Consider the following 21,434-nt stretch of genomic DNA (forward strand, 5'->3'; position numbering starts at 1 on the left):
AGGAAAGGAGGCCTTTACGTAGAGTTCACCCAGGCTTGACATATGAGCCAAGTAGTGTCATGGCCCAAGCAGTTTGCCCTTTCAGCTCTTCACTAAGCCACACAAGACTGCACAAAAGGATTCCAGGGAAAACAAATGAGCAAGACTTACGATAGTCTCTCTAGGTAACACTTGGGATGTCCTAAGGCCTCGCACAAGAGCTTGACTCCATCATCCAATAGGTGATTGGTGGACAGATTCAGAAATCTCAGGCTCTGACTTCTGATGAGAGCCTTGGAGATATTTAGACAGCAAAGTGTAGTTAGGTCGCAGGATTCCAAGCTGGAAAACATAAAAGAACAGAAATGACCCTACTCAGAGAAGAGCTATGACAACCACTCACCCAGCCTGAGGGTATAGTCTCCCAGGCTTTGTGACCAGTTCTGAAGACCAGCTTCCTTACACGGAGTGAGTTCCTTAATCAGCACAAGGCTCTAACAGCAGATTAGAAAAGGAAGGAATAGGAAGCTTGTTTCTTCCATCTCCACCTCTCCAATTCCTTATGGAAATTAGGTATGAATGTACTAAAAATATTCTTTAAAGATTATTTGAGAGAGAATGTGAGAGCATGTGTGGGCAACAGAGAAAGAGACTCCTCAAGCAGACTCCCTGCTGAGCACAGAGCCTGATAGGAGGCTCCATCCCACAACCCTCAGATCATGACCTGAGCAGAAATCAAGAGTCAGATGCTTAACTGACTGAGCCACCCAACTGTCCCCTAGGGGTTTTTTTTTAATATTTTATTTATTCATGAGACAGAGACACAGAGAGAGAGGCAGAGAGAGCAGCAGGATCCATGCAGGGACCCCGATGCCGGGACTCGATCCTGGTATTCCAGGATCACGTCCTTAGCCGAAGGCAAAGGCTCAACCACTGAGCCACCCGTGTCCCCCCTAAAGATATTTTTAAATGATAATCTTTTAAGCCAGGAAGAATTTCCTCCAACTACAACCTGGAAGAAGGTGGACTAAGATGCTGTGTACACCCTGACTTCTGAAACAAAGGGGTAGGAAGTCGGGAACTAAAGGTGTGATTCCCACTGTTAAGAGCTCACCTATTCATAGGAGTCAATTCATGTTTTCTGAGGAACCCAGTCCTTAAGAGTAAAAATAAGTGAGTCAGAAACAAAATAATTTCTAAAAATAAAGAAGGGAAGCAGAAGAATGGAAGAAGTGCCTGTAGAGCCCAAATTTTTAGAGACTCCTATTTGTGCTCGGAGGAGCCTGGGCCTGATACCAGCTCCAAGAGAAGGCAGGTGGCAGCAGGTTCCAAAAACCTGGAGTTGCTCTAATTCCTTCTTTGAACCAAGCACGTATCAACTCCATTACTCAGGAATTGGTTCTCTTCATCAAAATAAGGGTGTCCATAGGTAGGAAAGAGCTGCCCTCCTCAATCCAGAACTAGACTGCAACAGATGACTGAGGACACAGCCTAAGGCTGAAAACTTCAACTTGCCCTGAAAAGGTGTCACGGACTGAAGTGGCTTCAACATACAAATTTCGTGGAACACCAAACTCCCAAGTGACTGTAGGTGGAGACAGGCCTTAGGGAGATAATTAAGGTTACATGAGGTCATAAGAGGGACCCTGATGCAACAGGCCTGGTGCCCTTAGGAGAGGGGCACCAAGAACATGCACGCACACACACGCAAAAGGCACATGAAGACACCACAAGAAGGGGGCTACCTACAAGCCAATGGGAGAAACCTCACCAGAAATGCACCCTGATCTTGAACTTCAGGCTCCAAAGCTTTGAGAAATAGATTTCTGTTTTAAGGGGGTACTTGGTTACAGCAGCCTGAAGAGAGTGATACAAAAGGGAAGTCTGTCAGCAGCCAAGCAGGCAGAGAAACAAGAGAAACGCTGGGTTTGGATGGAGCGCTTCTAGACAGATAAAAGATTCCAATGTGGAGAAAATATTAAAGCTTAACTAAGGGACAGAAGATAAGTACACATATGAAAAAGAGAAAACAGAAACAGAAGAAAATGTTTAGAATGGCTTGTTTTACGTTTTAAATGTATAGGAATATGCAAATTCTCTGAAGAACACATCCTAAGTGGAAATCAGGCTGAGAAAAGGAAGGTTTAAGATTTAAAAAGAAAAAAAAAGTGCAATAGTTTAAAGACAAGGGAAACCTGAAATCCATATTTCAGACAATAAAAAACAAAATCAATGAAAATAGGGACACGTGGGTGGCTCAGTGGTTGTTCCTCTGCCTTTGGCTCAGGTCATGATCCCAGGGTCCTGGGATCCAGACCTGCATCAGGCTCCCTGCAGGGAGTCTGCTTCTTCCTCTGCCTGTGTCTCTGCCTCTCTGTCTCTCTCATGAATATTAAAAAAAAAAAAATCCATGAAAATAAATTTGATATACCCCAAGAAGGGGAAAACAAGATTAATATGAGCAAAAGTAACAGTTATATAGGAAAAGAGCTACAACCAGTGACTAATAGACACTCTTGAAAAACAGAGCAAGAGGACTAAAACCTTTGCTAGGCCTTGGGAAAACAACTCATAAGTACTCATCAGTCTAATTTTGATCGTTTGTTTAAATACTGTGTCACTCTTATTTCAAATTGATATTTAATTTCTAAATGTTACAAATAGGGAACAGATTTTGTCAATCAGAAGATCACCAGTACTCTCCTCTCACATATAAGTTTTAAAAAGCATAACTTTCCCTAGAGTTTGAAGGTCTTATCTCCATTAGATTAATATATAACCTGAATCACCAGTGATTCAATCAAAAGCTGAGCTGAGGATGCAGATTCCAAACGGCCCCCTGCATATGGGTCAGCAAACAGAGGAGACATGTTAACTTACATTTGGGTCCTGCTGCAGCGATGACCCAATTATCTCTTAATAGTACCCCTATGGTAAGGGCCTGGGCTGACAATTTCCAGACAAATTATAATTTTTAAAATTAAAGCAAGCAATTATAATTTTGTTCTCATTGATTTCGGTCTGTCTTTCTAACAAGCTGTCCATGGGTATAGGTCCACCAGGTGGTCCTAGATGCAGTGCATTCAGAAGAAGAAATCCACGTTTCAAGGATAAAGGTCTCCTGATGTTGGAGACATGGCTGGGGTAGGATTCTATCTGATGCAAGATGCCAGATTTTTCCCACTGAAGTAAGCTCTCCTGTGCTGCTAGCAGCTCAGGATCAGTACACTGCCATTCCAGAGGCATCGCCGGAGAGGCCAGTCTTCCCTTAGCTAAGATGGTCTCCCAGGCCCTCCCTCCAGGCCCTCAGAACAACTGTGTGAATGTTTTCTCAAAACTGCTGTATCATTTCCAGGATGCCCAAGACTTTTGTAAATCTTTTGTTATTTGAGTACAAGATTATTATGACTTTTGATAGTCATTAGAAATTGCAAGAAGGCAGGAGAGTTGTTTCTAAAACAATATGGTAATAGAAATTGTTCCCTGCAAGAAGGAAAGCCTTTGGATGAACAGGATAGGCTTCATGACCCATTATAAATCAAGGTAAATCATAAGGTAAATTAATTTGTTCTGTAATTTGAGACTTACAAGAGGTCATTGGGATTTATGTCTGAATTTACCATAATGAGAAATAAGAATGCAAACAGTTTCTAGATCATACACAGCTTTGTATTTTTAACAAAAGAATCTAAAAGAAAGAATTTCCTATATCTCTTTTAGTTCCCTTCTAGGTCACATAATTATTACTTATATTAATATTTAAAAGCATGCAAATATAAATTGGGATATATAATTAAAATGAGTTAATATCTAATATCATAAATGACCAACATCTTTGTAAGTTGTAATCTTGTAAGTCATAAAATCAGATAATATTGCAAATATCATACTATCTGGATCAACCTCTGAATGAGGAATATACCAAAAAAGTATACTTAACAGTGGTTATACGGTCTTTAATGTTAATTTAAATATAGTTTCCAAACATTGATTTTTAGAAACTTGGAGTAATATTTTTTAAAAAATAGTTTCTCTAAAAATCTCTACAAAAGTTAAACTTCAAAGGGAAAATAAATCACATTCTTACCTATTTGTTATTCTTCCTACAACTCAAATTAAGATAGCAAAAATCAAGGTGTTCTTATATTCCATTATTATTTATGTTTGAAGTTAGGGCTGAAATCTTTAAATGATATTTCATTTAAATCCTGTGTAGTGTTATTATGAAGCTGTGGATGTATACATAAAGTTTATTAAAGTTAATGAGTAGAAGACATTTTTGCAATAAAGAAAAGAACACTAGTAGTTCAGGTTTCACCTCCAGTTTGTGTGCTGGATAATCTGTGCAGGTGCAGAAGTTCTGACTTCAAAGTGTATACTCTCCCTTTTCCAAAGTCTGTTCATATTTATAACTCATTTTAGAACCCTTCATGAATGTAAACAATTGTAGTAAACTAGAAGGATTCCAAACTCCTGGGAAAGCAAAAATTTTCCACTGGTCTATATACTATTTACCTCTTATAAAATATTTATTCTAGTTAATAATAAAGTCAAAGCTGTGGTTCATTCTCAGGCACCTTCCTTCTTATCTTGATCAGTAATCAGTTTGTCCTGGCAGCTATTTTAGATGCCACCCTTTCTGAAACATTAGTCCTCTAAATTCAAAATCTTTGAAGATGTAGAGAATGTTTTGCTTTAAAACCATTTTGGGGATGCCTGGGTGGCTCAACAGTTAAGTGTCTGCCTTTGGCCCAGGGCATGACCTGGGAGTCCTGGGATAGAGTCCCACTTTCGGTTCCTTGTGAGAAGCCTGCTTCTCCCTCTGCCTGTGTCTCTGCCTCTGTCTCTCATGAATAAATAAAATCTTAAAAAGAAAATACCATTTTGGCACTCTTCAGGTGGTTGTTTGGTGGCATCAACAATTGCACAAGGTGGCATTACTAATATGCCCAAGGCTTTTATTATCAGGACCACACGTAGGAAGAAGAAAAAGTTATTAGCACAAGGATCTTGAGTGGATCTTTCTCCCCTTCTAGAGGGGAATCTTTAGTAAATATTACAGTGAAAGATCACATGAAAGTGATTGTACTTTTCCAGTATGCTCATGTATAAAAGCTAATTGGAGTCTCTCAGCAATTTAAAGTTTTCTTAAATAGTTTAAATTTGCAAAATTCCTATGGTAATTGGAGATATTTTGTGAGGCAGCCTGGCAAAGACCTACTAATTTATCAATACTCTCACTGCTCACATCATCTAGAATCACTGGGAAAATAAATATCAAAATGCAACTCTACAATGCTCAGCGTGATCTATGCACAAACCAGACTACTGTGACCAGTCAGCTGTCCATAACTGTGATGAGGTCTAATGCAAACATAAAACTGAAACTTTCTTCAAAGTGTAAATTAGGGGTCACCCATCGTGGGAGAACATCCAATCCTACATAATGTGACATTCAATTATTATGAAGCTCTAGTGACTTCTGCCACCAAAACCTTTTACTTACTGGTAAAAGGAGCCCTACTCTTTGACCCAGATAGATGGTTTCCTATTTGAAAGCCTAGTAACTGGGTCTACATGAAGGCTAGCAGTGGAAAACACTGTTCAAATGTCAACAGATAGGGGCACCTGGGTGGCTCAGTGGTTGAGCATCTACCTTTTCTTAGGTCATGATCCCAGAGTCCTGGGATTGGGTCCCACACTGGGCTCCTCGCAAGGAGCCTGTGGTTCCCTCAGCCTAAGTATCTGCCTCTCTCTCTCTCATGAATAAATATTAAAAAAAAAAGTCAACTGATAAAAAATCTTACCAAGGCCTGCTGCTCTATAAAGTGCCAGGGCATTTTTGTCTTGGACCCATGGCTCCCACTGTAAGAAAACCTCTTTCCCTCCATTTAATAGCTTTTTGCTACTAACGTGTTTCATTTTTGATGGAAGAACCAATGACCTACTTCTCACCTGCGTTCTAGACTAGAGGCTGCAGGTGACTGAAAATTCCTCACAAGGTCTTAAGACTATTTCACAGATGGTAAAGCCGATACCCCAACCTGGCCTAATAACTGAACTCAACCCATGTTCAAGAAGCATTCAACTTTCCAGACATGCTATTAGTGAATTTCATCCTACAAAACATGGTGAAGCTTAAAGAATTCCCAAAGGTAATTTAGTTCATCTCCCTATTAGTAAAAAGATCTTGTTCTGGATTTTACTTGTGCTTTCTACATATAGATTACAATTTGCTTCTGACAAGTACAAACCTATCTTGGCCTTTCATGCGTCAAGGTTCTGTCTTGCCCCCTGCCCACCCTACTCCACCCCCCCTTTCAGCTCTTCCCCACCCCTAAGTGAGTCCATGGATTATGAAAATTTCTAAGGTAAAATTTACTACAGTGACTTTATTTTGTTCTTGTTTGGTTTTAGTTTTACTTTGTAAGAAACTGAACTAAAAACCTTTATTTGGAAAAGGAGAGCTCCCTTGAAATTGGTCATACAATGTGGGGACCAAGTAGGATCGACAACCCTCACTTTCAGGGGAAAAAACAAAAAACAAAACAAAACAAAAAAACAGACCCACTACTAGGATCCAGTGTGTGAGAGCAAGTGAGCACCTTGACAACTAACAGCTGCTGTTTTCTTCCTCAACTTTTTGTATTGGTCAAGGAGTTGCAATTTTAAGAGTAATTAGTTATCAAAACAAGTAAAACTGAGCCCTCTAACTCTGCCCCCAGTTACCATTCATGCATTCTTATAAGCAAAGATACAATGAATATATATATGGCTGTACTTAAATATGAAAATATTTAAATCTTTATAAATTCTGGGTTTTTTTTTTTTTTTTGATTTAGGAAATGGAGACACAGAACTGTACAATGGAGTGGGGACTGTCTTCAGTGGGGGGATGGGAGCAGTTAAAAGTCTTGTCAGAAGGAAGTCACTCTGAAATCACGGATTCCTGCTATTCCATATAGTGAAAATAGACTGAAGCTGGTCCTGTGAACAGCAAATCCAGGCTGTAAGAATCTATCTGGATAAAAGAGTCTATCTGTTCAGTTATAATAAGAACAAAAAAACAACTCACAACTTACCTCAGATTCTGTAGTTTACACTCTGGGTGTTTCAAGGCTTCACATAATGACTTTACTCCATCGTCCCCTATATCACTCCCTTTCAGGTCAAGATGCATCAGATTCTGGTTGTGAGTCAAAGAACTAGCAATATCCTGACAACCACCCGGGAAAGAAAGAAATCTCATCCTTTAGAGGAAAAATATGCAGGAGGAATTAACAAAATTATCTCTGTCCTGGTTAGAGCATTCCCAACCCCCCCCTTTTTTTTTTCAAACTCAACTCTTATATATCTAAATATTCTTGTCATTTCTTATCTTACTTTTAGTTTCTCATATTTCATGGGTAGTCATAAATCAGTTTCAGGACGTTGCTTAGAAAAACAATTGGGCTACAACTTAGGTGTCCCTTACATCCTGACAACTGATACTCTCAACTTTTTTTGACCTTGAAGTAAGAGAAGGTAATATCAGGAAAACCAGAAGAGGAGTTTTTGAACTCCATTCCAGTATACCACAAATAATGGAGGATATTCCAAATACTTTAATTATAGCACTAATTCACAATATTGCATGCTTTAAATAACCCAAGGTAAGTTCATAGTTAATATCAACTGATGTAAATGATTAGCAAAACAGATTACTGCAAAACATGTCACCTCATGGACTTGGCAAGGTGTACAGAGATAGTCCAAAGCTAAATATGGGAGGAAGTTAAATACACCCATATTTCTTCCTAGTTGTTATCTGCTACTCAGTGACTGTTAGCTATATCTGATTCTTCCATAAGTGTCTCTGCATGTTTACACTGCTCACCAACTGTTCGGAACATCCCTTTGTAACATCACCTCTCCTCCCTTTTGCCCACTACCTACCCTTCACCCTCACCCTCCCTCTGGCCAAGCCCAAGAAAACAGCTTTTACCTGGGGTTTATGGCACTAATCATCATCATCTGGTAAAAGTGCCTAATGCACTCACTAAATACAAGTTGAAAGTACAATTTCATGTGTTAAGGAAGAGGGACTTGAAGCAAGGCCATTCCACTGTGGAGGAAAGACTAAGTTCAGCCTTTGTGGTGTCCTCCCAAGAAGCCCTCACATTGTAAAAGAGGAAGCCTTTTAGCCCAAAAAAAGGCAGTAGCTATTGTTAGGGCTTTAGACTGGTGACATTCAGTGAAAGGGAGATGTAGGGGAGATGTTTGGGGGTAAAGGAAAAGGATTTCCAGGAACCCCTTAATATTGACATCTGTGCTGTCACCTACTACATCTATGTGTAAAACCAGGCCAAATCTGATTATTTGAAACCGAAGGTCAATCTCACTAAAAACAGATTCCAAGGGACATATTTAGGGAGAAGCCTGTCCTCCCACCCCTCCACCCCCCCCCCAAAAAAAAGAACAATCTCCAGTGCTAATCATTTGTTCAGCATTCAGTACATATTACTTAACACCAATTAGACCTTGAGCACATGGATGGGCACTGAATACAGAATAGGCTCAGCTCCAGCTCCTAGTAGAGCCAGTAGACAAGGAGACAGAAGTGTAAACCAGCCACTATAAAGAAGTGATAGGGTCTGTAGAATCAAATTAAGATGTAATAAAGACTGAAATAGCAAGTGTCGGTAAGGATGAGGAGCAGCAGGGACTTTAATATATTGCTAGTACAACTGAAAAATGGTACAACCACTCTAAAGAGCTCATTGGCAATTTCCTAACAAGTTAACATCCATCTGTGAAATAGCAATTCCATTCCGAAATATTAACCTAAGAGATGAAGACCTGAGTCACACACAAAGTGTATACGAGAATAGTCATAGCAGCCTTATTCATAATAGCCAAAAACTGGAAACAGCCCAGGGGTCTATTCAAAAGAGAAGGAGTTGCAGTATATCATACAATGGCATGCTCCTCAGCAATGAACTATTAAAGCATGCAACTAACATGTGGGTAAATTTTCAAAAATATTTTGTTGAGCAAAATACTGACACAAGTACATACTAACTATATGAAACAATCCCAATTTTTAAGAACAGAACAACCTAATCTATAGTGACAAAAGGTAAGAAGGTGGTTGCTGCAGAGACTGCATAGGGTAAGAAAGTTGAATAGAATAAGGTAGAAGGAAACTTCCGGAGGGGATATATTTTCCATCTAATTTTGGGTATTGCTTACATAGGTGTATGCAATTGTCAAAACTTAACCAGATCTGTGCATTTTATTAAATGTCAATTATCTGTGCATTTTATTAAATGTCAATTATTCAATATAAAAAAATCTTTAAAAAATCTTATCTTTGTTTTGAAGATTTATTTATTCATAAGAGACACAGAGAGAAAGGCAGAAACATAGGCAGAGAGAGAAGCAGGCTCCCTGTGGGGAGGCTGATGCAGGACTCTATCCCAGTACCCCAGGATCACAACCTGAGCCAAAGGCAGAAAGAAGCTCAACCACTGAGTCACTCAGGTGCCCCCAGAATTTATCTTTGAAAATACTCTGTTGAGCTGCCTAGAATGCCTTAGCTCTTTGTTCTTCAACTAGAAAATTCCTTATCAAGCCTCAAAAAAATGCACATCAACAGCTGCTACACTCCATACAATCTTTCCCAGAACAAACTAGGTCTGCTTCCACATCCCCAGAGGCTTATACGATGGCTGTCCTTAGGTATTTTACACAGTGAGTTTTAAGTATTCATTGGATCCCCCTAATAAGTAATAGTGGGAGGTAGGACAAAGAAAGTTGAAATAATTTCATGAAATTTTCTCATGCCAAACTTACAATAGTCTTTGTAGTTTACAGTTTGGGTGCCTCAGTTCTTGATAAAAAGTCTTCATGGCTAATTCATCAAGGTTGCTATGACACAGGTCCAGTTCTCTCAAGTGCTCATTTGTATGAAGCACAGAACAGAGATCTTGCCAACAATGAAAAATGCTACCACCATCCTTTTGCCTAAATAATTGAGAAAAAGACAAGACCAATGTATCTATTTCAGCCCAGGCAATTCTCAGAAGATGGTATTGGGTGAAAGTATATTCTGGAAATGGCGAATGCATCAGTGCAGGTCTGGAATGGGCACAGTCCACTCAAAAGTCGTCTTCCTGGCACTCCAGGAGGCTATGCTTCCCCAATGATTCCCTCACACACAAAATTACATTAGAGAGACTTCATTTTGGATGAGGCGGCTTAGGAAGGATGACAGAGGTCTTCAAATATCCAAAGAGCCAGTATCAAGGAGAAAAATAATCTAAGACTTAAAGTATAAGAATAAGAGTAGTGGGTAGAGATTCAGGCACGGAGTGGGGATTAAGAACCATGGGTTATGAGCTCTAGTTCTCCAGTTTTCTAAACTACATTACTTTAGGTAAGTCACATCAGTTCTGAGAACTCTAAGCTTTCTTCATCTAAGAAATGGGAATTCCATCCCCTTTTGCAGGATTGCAGGGATCTAATAGTCAAGTTCAGTGCATACACAAAAGCATTTTGTAAATGTTGTATAATAAATAAATAAATGTAAATGTTGTATAATAAACTATGAGGCATACTTTCAATAAGCCCATTATAAACGAAGGTTAACAAGGAATAAGACAGAGGAACACCCTATGATTATAAGCGTACACTCTAGAACAAAAACAGTCCTGAGTCCCAACTCTGCCATTTGCTAACCTGGGTGATTCTGGCACTAATTTATGTGAGCCTCAGCTTCTTCATCTTAAACAATGAAGATAACACGATTTCTTAAGATTTCTGTGAAGATTTAGTAAAACAATCTACAGAAAATGCTTAGCATTTACAATGGGAAATACTTGCTAACAATTGGTAGTTGCACTTATTCATATTAAAATATATGAAGTCTAGCATGTTGCCTGATACAAACAGCTGCTGTAGGAGGGGAAAAAACTTTTTCCTTGTGTCGTCCCAGCTTCTAGCTAGGGACTTGTAAATTGGAATGCCAAAAGTCAGGTTAACAAGAGAAAAACATACAAGTTGTACTAGCTTGTGCATTGTGGATACTTGTGGGTGACGTTCAGTGAGGAGTAACTCAAAGGTAGAATTTGGGCTTTGTATAGCTAAATTAGCAGGAAAAAGGCAGAGGAAGTAAAGGCACTTGTGAAAAAACAAATGATCTGTTGGGAAGATAAATGGACCCTTCAGAGAACAGATAGGACAGGATAGTTTGTGACTATGTCTACAAGGGTGTGGTGCCAACTTCTGTCTCCAAGAAGAAAGTAGAGAAACTCCTTCCAGGGAGAAGATTTAGGACAGTGGAGTTCTTTTCAGAGGCTTTGCTTCTAGGCAGGTAAGGGGTTTCAGGAGCTCTTAGGTCTTCAGCTCAAAAGACTTCTTATGGAAAAGTGGCATATTTTGAGGTGGCATATCCTGAACTCCTTCAGCACTCCATAAATATTGATTCCCCCATACCTTACTTACCTTGGATTGAATAACATTGCAGAGTTCTGGTTTCTACATCACCTGAGGTCTTAAATTTGACAAAATTAGGCAATAATCATTCAAACATTCAAGTGCTTACTATGTAGAAATGCCATAGGATATTATGGTGAACAAGACAGAGAGGCTGTTAAGTTTATAATGTTGTCATTTTGTAGAATACAATGACCCATCTATAATGTGCCACTTAAAACACTGATATCTCAGGTTTATTTTGGCAACAATGCCAACTCTAATATTAGGTAACACTACAACATAGGTGAGGGGAAGGTAGCATGAGGACCAGCAATATAATGGTCAGAATGCCTTCCTAATATTAGGCACAAAACACAAAATACCTTCTAATGTCCTGGGTTCAATCACAGCATTAAAAAGAACTATGAAGTCAGAATTGAGATAACAGACTGAAGGAGGTTATTTACAACACCCCAAGGACAGTAAAGGTCACAGCATCCCAGCCTACAATTCCTATGTCCACAGCAGAAGAGAAATAAAAACGTATGTCCTTATAGGAGACATGGTTCTGCAACTGTGTGTAATGGCAGTGAGGGAACATGGGGTCAAGCTAGAAAACCAAGGACTTAATCAGATGTGTGACCTCAGTGAAGTTGAGATCTTCTTGGTACCTCAGGGTTTCTACTAGGAAAATGGAAATAACAGCATCTTCCTGGGTTTGTTGAGACTAATTGAGTTGGGACTCAGAAGACTGTCAAGGCACGTGTCAAGCAGATGCTAGCTGTTATCTGATGTGTGCTTGAATCAATAATGGTACGCTTTCTAGGTGAACTTCTCTGAATCAGAGTTTTGTAATCTCAAAAATAAGTGGAGATATGCTTTTGACCAGCATCACACTGGATGATTGGTTAAATATCCCATGTACTATATACCATACAGTAAGCCCTCAATTTTAGTTAAATCTAGAGCTAATCCCATAGTTTAATCCTTCCCTTAGACATAGACCGAGAATGACAGAAAAGCCAACTCATGGAAGAGAAGAGGGTAATATAGGCATCAAACACTAAAGATTCATTTATTCTTTCAAAATATACATTCAGCTCCTACTATTTCTTACCCAAATCAGACTTTCCCCACTGAGGTTAAAGGGCTGAGATCTTTCATGAACTACAAAGGCTGACCTACATCTAGGCAATGGAGAAGGTGAGCTAGGTTGGTAGCTTACAGAGGAACATCACCCAGATACCCTGTGTAAATTAGCTTCAGCATGAAATTCCTGGTCCCTGGCTCTTCCATAGTACATTCTTTTTAAAAGTTAAATATACGTATCATAGTGGATCCAACCTTGTGCTAGGTCACATCCTTCCCTGAGGACTAAAGATTATTTCTAGTTGTTGAAAGTGTTGCCAGGGGATTGCCCTCAGCCACGCCCCTTTCTTGGGATGGCCCTCAGGCCAGGAGAGTCACTACAGGCTAGATTTTGTCCTTTCCTCACCAGAAGCCATGACTAGTCAATAAGGGATTTTAGTGCTTGGCCTCCCTACCTCAAGGTGGGACAACTCTGAAGGGTAATCTCAGCTCTGGGACCTCAGCTAAACAATTCTCCTTTCCTCCCTCTGATGAAATTTACTTCCCCTCACTCCCCTGACAGGGCACCTCCCCACTTACCACATTTCAGCTGGGGGACTGGAGTTTAACGTCTTCTCAAATACCACAGTCACAGATAGTTTAATGGTCTGTAAACATTGGCAGTGCTTAAGGCAGAATGAAGACACAAGCAAATGGACTTTCCCACACACATCAATGACCACCTTTTGGAAAGATCTCATTGCCTGCCTTATAAATGCTTCATCTTGAGTCTCATGCAGATAGAAAAACAATTCCAGAAATTCTAGCTCTGCTGGAAAACATTCGATGTTTCCCAGTATCTCCAGCCACTGAAGGATCTTCCCTTTTATCTCCAGTGACAGTCTACATTTCAAAGTTGTCTCCAGTTGTTTTAGTAGATCTTCATTCAAAAGGCCAAACAAAAAGCATTTCATCTGCATCAAATGGGGATCTTTAGAACTCTTGCTTTCAAGCAATAGCTTCAAATCTTCAAAAGATTCAAATAAATTATTCCTGGTCTCCCAACTGTCTCTTAACATATAGAACATAGCTGCAAGAAACTCCTGAACATGCAGGTGAGTGAACACATAGCAATTTTCATACTCTGTGTCCTTTTGAAGAATATTCATGTCCAGGAAAATCGAGACATCTGATTTAGTTAACCCATGCTTTCTGAGATCTTCCCTATAAAACACAGAAGTCATAGTCCACACTCCTTTGGCAGCCAAGTGGCATAGGCTCTTCAGTTGGGTTTGATTGGGCAGACTAGGACAGATTCCATCTACTGGTGGGAACAGGCTAGAAATATAGCGGGTGAACAGAGCTGTTGTTGTTTTGCAGGTTAATGAAACATCACCACCCATTTCTATTTGCTGCTCCAGACAGGTACAGATGGCCCAGCATACCAGGGGGACTTTACACATGCTAAAAAGCATCTCGTTGCTTCTTAGTGAACTGAATACTTGCGAGGCCCTCTTCTTGTCTTCAAAGAACTGGTAAATGTATTCTTTTCTTGCATCCTTGGACATACCCAGCAGCTCTACAGAATGCTGGTTCTTCAACAAAGGCTTTAGCTTCTTACAAGCTGTGAGTCTCGTTGTCACCAATAAAAAGGACTCAGGGAGCATTACTTTCCTCAGCAGACTACTCATAAGGAAGGACACGGGGTGTACCTGGGTCCAGTCTTCACATAGCACAAAGTCCGGTTCCTCAAAGGCAAAGTTCAGTTCATCAAAACTATCAATAATAAAAAGGAGACTACTCGGCTGGGTCATTATCCTTTCAATGGGCCTTCTGTGCTGGGCCAGTCCTTGGATATCAGTTGAACAAAGCTCCGTTCTCTCAACTGGTTGATTTCTCTTGCATTGAGATAAAAAACATAGCTAAACCTCTGCTGATAGAGATTGCCCTCAGCCCAATCTACTATTGCTTTTCTCACCAAGCTGGTCTTCCCAACTCCAGCAGCCCCCTGGAGCACAACTGTCTGTGGCTGCTCGCCAGTTTTCACATCCACATCAAACAGATGTTCCAACAGTTCTCGATCTTCCTGAGCAATTCCAGGATGGAAATCTTCAGGTCCCCCAAACAAACACTTCTTATCCCACATGATACGAAATTTTTCCTTTACTTGGATCCTGTATTCTGTTCCATCACCTAAGTCAGAATGCAGCAGGAAGAAAGAAAACACATAATCAAAGCAAATTCTATGAACTGCAGTGTTAACACTGGACTTGGCTCAAATCAAAGTGCAGCTGGTTTAGCTAAGAATGTAAACCAAAAAAAGTTCCTATAGATTTAAAACTTGCATAAGAAACTGAAAAAACAAAATTGATCATGCATAAGAATGAATTTGGGGTAAAAAGTAAAAATTAGATTCATTCTAGAAATATGTTCTCTTAGACAAATACCATATGTAGAATTTAATAAACAAAACAGATGAACATGGGTAAAGGAAGGAAAAATAAGATGAAAACAGAGGGAGGCAAACCATAAGAGATGCTAGACTAGGAAATAAACTGAGGGTTGCTGGAGGAGAGGTGGGGGGATGGGGTAACTGGTGATGGGCCTTAAGGAGGGCACGTGATGGAATGAGTATTGGGTGTTGTATGCAACTGATGAATCACTAACTTCTCCCCTTGAAACTAACAATACACTGTACATTAACTTAAATTTAAATAAAACAAAAAAAAAGAAATATGTTCTCTTCTTTGTACTTTTCCTCTACAGGGAGAAAAGGACAACTATATGAAGGATAGAGTCATCACCCAAATGAAAGAACACCATTAACAGTGACCGTGAGGAAGGACCTGAAGACATCTCTCAATCTACAGATCAAAATAATCCACTTTATAGTAAAACATTAAAAGAAATGAACATTGAAGCATAGCCTGAAGAATTTTTTTTTTAAAAGAAAAATATTCTAAATCTTTTTTCTAAATATGTCTCCTCAGGCATGGGTAACAAAAGCAAAAATAAACTACTTGGGGCAGCCCCAGTGGCACAGCAGTTTAGGACCGCCTGCAGCCCGGGGTGTGATTTGGAGACCCGGGATGGAATCCCACGTCAGGCTCCCTGCATGGAGCCTGCCCCTGTGCCTGCCTCTGTCTGTCTGTCTGTCTGTCTGTCTCTCTCTCTCTCTCTCGTCCCATGTCAGGCTCCCTTCATGGAGCCTACTTCTCCCTCTGCCTGTGTCTCTGCCCCCCCCCATGAATAAATAAAACTTTTAAAATACAATAAACTACTGGGACCACATGAAAATAAAAATCCTGCATAGCAAAGGAAACAATTAACAAAACTAAAACAATCTACTGAATGGGAGAAAATAGTAGCAAAGGATAGATCTGATAAAGGATTAGTACCCAAACTACATAAAGAATTTCTAGGGGCACCTGGGTGGCTCAGTGGTTGAGCATCTGCCTTTGGCTAAGGTTGTGATCCTAGAGTCCTGGGATCAAGTCTAACATGAGGCTCCCCACAGGGAGCCTGCTTCTCCCTCTGCCTAAGTCTCTGCCTCTCATGAATAAATTCTTAAAAAAAAAAAAAAAAAAAAAAAAAGCCAGCCAGGCCAGCTCAGTCAGTGGGGCATGCAACTATCTCTTGGTTGTAAATTCAAGCCCCATGTTGGGTGTAGAGAATACTTAATATTAAAAACAAAACAAAACACACACACTTCTAAAACACCAAAACCCTCCAAATAATCCAGTAAAAAAAACAGAAGACATGAACAGACATTTCTCCAAAGACGACATACAGATGGCCAACAGACACAGAAAAGATGCTCAACATCACTCATCATTAGGGAAATGCAAATCAAAACCATACTGAGTTACCACCTCACACCAGTCAGACTAAAAATCAACACAAAAAGTGTTGGTGAGGATATGGTGAAAAAGAAACCCTTGTGCACTATTATTGAGAATCAAACTGATGCAGCCACTGTGGAAGACCATTGGAGATTCCTCCAAAAATTAAAAATAGAATTACCATATGAATCAGTAAGTCCACTCCTGGGTATTTACCCAAAGAATATGAAAACACTAATTCAAAAAGATATATGCTCCTCTATGTTTATTGCAGCATTACTTACAATAGCCAAGACGTGGAAGCAGTCTAAGTGTTTTTATTGAAAGATGAAGGGATAAATAAATGATGTATATAATGGAATATTAGCCATAAAAATGAAATTTTGCCATTTGCAACAACATGAAAGGATCTAGAGAATATAATACTAAGTAAAATAAGTCCAAAAAAGACAAGTACCACATGATTTCACTCATGTGGAATTTAAGAAACAAAATAAGTGGACAAAAAAAAAAAAAGATAAACCAAGAAACAAACCCTTACCTATAGAAAACTGATGGTCACAGGGCAGGGGGTGTGGGGTGGGTAATGGATGGAATAGGTGAAGGGGATGAAGATTAAGAATACACTTATGATGAGCACTAAGTAATGTACAGAATTGTTGAATCACTATATTATACCTATATATATATATGAAATATAACACTCTGTGTTAACTGTACTGGAGGTTTAAAAAATATTCCCAAGTGTCAAACCAGATGGAAATGGAAAGAGTTTCACCTAAATCCAATTACTTCTTTCAATCTGAAACGTCACTATCTCAGAGGAAACTTCTGTGAACCCCAATGCTAGAATAGTTCTCTTTCATAATTCTCAAAACATGGTATATTTTCATTCACAGCATATCTCACAAGCTATAATTATTTTTTAAGTAAATAATTCTTTGTTCTATCAGGGCATTCAGTATAAAGATGTAACAGTTCAAGTCCCACTAGATTATGCTTATTTTTTTTTGAAATTTTTTTATTTATGATAGTCAGAGAGAGAGAGAGAGAGACAGAGACATAGGCAGAGGGAGAAGCAGGCTCCACGCACCGGGAGCCCGACGTGGGATTTGATCCCGGGTCTCCAGGATCGCGCCCTGGGCCAAAGGCAGGCGCCAAACAGCTGCGCCACCCAGGGATCCCTAGATTATGCTTATGAGGAGGAACAGAAGGCTAGCTGAGGACAAAGCAGAAGCTGACACCCCACAAGGGACCCCCGCCCACCAGGTGGGCTAGGTCGGACATTCCTCAAGCACTCCTGGCTGTCCTAAAGCTAAGTGAAAGGAGAAATAGTTAACTTATAGAAATTATAGTCTTATAGACACAAGTCTCCCCGAGCTTACAAAATGTCTTAGAAATTTACAAGAAGGGGGATCCCTGGGTGGCGCAGTGGTTTGGCGCCTGCCTTTGGCCCAGGGCGTGATCCTGGAGAACCGGGATCGAATCCCACGTCGGGCTTCCGGTGCATGGAGCCTGCTTCTCCCTCTGCCTGTGTCTCTGCCTCTCTCTCTCTCTGTGACTATCATAAATAAATAAAAATTAAAAAAAAAAGAAATTTACAAGAAAAAAAGCATTACTTAATCAATAACCTAACTTCCAGGAGGAAACTCCCAACTATCTTAATGCTTACTAGAGGAAAAAATAACCACACCTAGACAATGGCAAGGCCTCCAAAGCTTGTAGGTCCTGTTTAGCATACAAAAAAAAATTTTTTTTTTATAAATTTATTTTGTATTGGTGTTCAATTTGCCAACATATAGAATAAAACCCAGGGCTCATCCCCTCAAGTGCCCATCACCCAGCCACCCCCACCCCCCCGCCCACCTCCCCTTCCACCACCCCTAGTCCATTTCCCAGAGTTAGGAGTCTTTCATGTTCTGTCTCCCTTTCTGAGATTTCCCACTCATTTTTTCTCCTTTCCCGTTCACTATTTTTTATATTCCCCAAATGAATGAGACCATATAATGTTTGTCCTTCTCCAATTGACTTATTTCACTCAGCATAATACCCTCCAGTTCCATCAACGTCGAAGCAAATGGTATTTGCTATTTCTAATGGCTGAGTAATATTCCGTTGTATACACAGACCACATCTTTATCCATTCATCTTTCAATGGACACCGAGGCTTTTGAAAGAATTTTCCTTACCTCTTCCAACTCCCAGGTTATATAAAATCAGCCACCGCTCATAACCCTGCGGTAGCAGCTCTTTTCTGCCCATGGGTCCTGTCCTTGTGCTTTAAATAAAACCATCATTTTTGCACTCTCAAGAATTCTTTCTTGGTCATCAGCTCTGGGGCTCACCCCACCAAACCTCACCTATATTCCTAATTTACATCTCTTAGATCTCCTCCAGAAGACAGTTTGTATTACAGATACTCTTTATGGTATTATCTAGTACAGTACTTAAAAGAAAATTGGGATTATGAGGATGATTTTTACTTTCTTTGTTAGAGTTTTATCTATCTTCCAAATCTTCTAACAGTCAACTTCTATGAGGTGGAATCCTGATTTCCTAAATTTATGGCCAGTAATAAATACCACAGGAATAAAATTTCCCCATACTGAATCAGAAATTAAAGTCAAAGCAGAAAGTTATCTTCGAGATCATTTAACACAATGAGCAATTTTTATTAGTGCTTAGAATAAAGTAGCTCTCAATTAACTTCTTGAATGAAATAATGTGGCCCATCAGAAAGCAGCCATAGCTGGGGTAAGAATGGATTTCCCACATGGTCCAATTTTCTTTCTACTGTAATTCCATTTATATAAAATAGAATTCAACTACATAGAATTTAAAACAAAGTCGGGGGAATGGAAACAGTATTGAACCAAGACTGAGAAGACTTGGTTCTACGAATTACATTCTATATGGACTAGTTGGTTACCTCTCCTACAACTCAAATAAATCATTTTTTAAAATAATTTTTTATTGGTGTTCAATTTGCCAACATACAGAATAACACCCAGTACAGAATCATTTCTAAAGGAAGAGAGATGTGATAAGCCCAGTAGTCCCTGCCAAACTCAGACTCTAATTCTGTAAAATAATACATGAATATACCCTCCTTCATCAGACTGTAAACTCACGACTGGGCTTTTCCAAATACTATTCTCACTGAGGCCTTGAGTTAACACGGCCCTGATTTTGACCTTGGCTACAGAGTCAGTTTTGTTGAGTCTCTTTGAATAATCATCAACAACTGTCTCCCTGGGGCATAAATCTCTAGCACACTTCAAACCTTCAAACTCCTCCCAAATCACAAAACATCTACTCACTTTGCACTGCCTCCTGATCATCTTGTTCCTCTTGTGTCTTGGCACCTTCTGTTACCATGGTCCGGGCTGTCCCTGAGACAGGTTCCAACAGGATTGTGAGATTTACCATACACAAGGAGAGCTTTAGTGATAGCCAAACAGGGGTCAAAATGGTCCTCAGTGGTCTAATTCTATGACATCTGGGCTCAAGAAAACTGGAGCAAACAGAGCCTCAGACTCCCCCTAGCTTAGCTAAGGAAGTGAGGTGGTGTCAACAGCACCAAGGAAGGGACCTCTTGCCAGGCTCTCCATTCTGTAACTCCAGGGCAAGTGCTGTAGTCTAAGCCTGTTTCCTTGTCTACACTGACCTCACAGGGATATGGTGAGGCTCCTAGGAAATAATGAATACAATTTTGTAGCTGTAAAGCTTTGTAAAGTACATAAGAAATTTTTGAGGTCTATAATATTTTATACTTAGAAATGACTAGAAATATCAGCTTGGCTTACGCTTTGCCCATTCCTCATATTTCAGTGAAGATCTTAAGTCCTATCTGAAGGTACTTAAAATTTAGTGCAACCTACGACTATTTGCCGTTCAGGACAATTCTTATCACTCAATTCCTTTAGTCATCCTAATTAGTACAAAATGGATGAATTCTGTCCCCACCCCCCACCCCGCCAATTAAGGAGCCACACTGAATAACAGTACTCAAAATCCTCCTGCCTCTTCAGTGTTTCTCAAATGATCCAACAATGGTTTAATCCCCAAGTCCCTTTCTTTTTAATAATTTCCTTTTTTAAGATTTTATTTTATTTATTCATAAAGACAGAGAGAGAGGCAGAGACACAGGCAGAGGGAGAAGCAGGCACCACACAGAGAGCCTGACGTGGGAATCGATCCCGGGTCTCCAGGATCACGCCCTGGGTTGCAGGCGGCGCTAAACCGCTGCGCCACCGGGGCTGCCCCCCAAGTCCCTTTCATAGAATCATGCTGATGGGGCTCCAGAAGCACATCTTTCCCCCAGCCCCAGAGAGGTTGCAAGCATCACTCACAGTTGATCTCTGCTGTTGCCCGCTCACACAGATCCTTCAGGTTCATCTTGCCAAAGATTTTGAGAGCCACATCCCAGGCTTGCTCTCCTGGATAATATTTTTTCATCAAATTAGCCAGGTCCTCTCGCTTGGCCTTCTTCACCTCAACCCAGGGTATCTGGCAGGACCTGGGCTCCACAGTCTCATTCTTTAGAAATGACTTGAATTTATTCAACTCCTCTTTGTTTAGCTCCTCCAAATACAACAGCAGCCCAAAATCAGGGAAGAAGGAAGATGATGACCCATCTGTCATCTTGTTCACAGATCAATACTCAGGCTTCAGTGGGGGGAAAAAAACATCAAAAGAATATGAAAGGGGCACCTGGTGGTCTGGTTAAGCATCCAACTCTTGATTTCGGCTCAGGTGGTGTGATCTCAGGGTTGTGAGATCCAGCCCCATGTAGGGCTCCATGCTCAGCAAGGAGTTGCTTAAGATGCTGTCTCTCTCTGTCCTTCCCCCTCCCCCAGCACACTCTAAAATAAAAATAAATCTTTAAAAAATATATAGGAACAAACAAGACTGACAAAAGATTAGAAAATGAAATACCCATAAAAATATAGATTAATTCAACAAACACACGTTGAAGCCCCACAGTTAGACTCAGTACTGACTTGGTGCCCCCTGCAATATGTTTTGCTGTCATAAAAACATTCCTCTAATACAGATCACTGTAGGTTTCTTCCACATTTCCAGAGT

The 21,434-nt window shown here is 40.0% G+C and overlaps 1 protein-coding gene across 1 annotated transcript in view; it reads right to left on the minus strand.

Annotated features, from left to right (window-relative positions):
* The window catches only part of NLRP14 (NLR family pyrin domain containing 14), a 32,976-nt gene extending 11,986 nt beyond the window's left edge, over nt 1-20,990 (minus strand). Inside the window, 7 exon segments of the mRNA XM_055317702.1 lie at nt 151-321; nt 7,062-7,229; nt 9,814-9,977; nt 13,101-14,329; nt 14,332-14,697; nt 19,667-19,738; nt 20,699-20,990. Coding sequence (XP_055173677.1) covers nt 151-321; nt 7,062-7,229; nt 9,814-9,977; nt 13,101-14,329; nt 14,332-14,697; nt 19,667-19,738; nt 20,699-20,990 — 2,462 coding nt within the window.
* Between the last annotated feature and the right edge of the window lie 444 nt (nt 20,991-21,434).

This window comes from Nyctereutes procyonoides, unplaced genomic scaffold, assembly GCF_905146905.1.
Source record: "Nyctereutes procyonoides isolate TBG_1078 unplaced genomic scaffold, NYPRO_anot_genome, whole genome shotgun sequence".
NCBI lineage: Eukaryota > Metazoa > Chordata > Mammalia > Carnivora > Canidae > Nyctereutes > Nyctereutes procyonoides.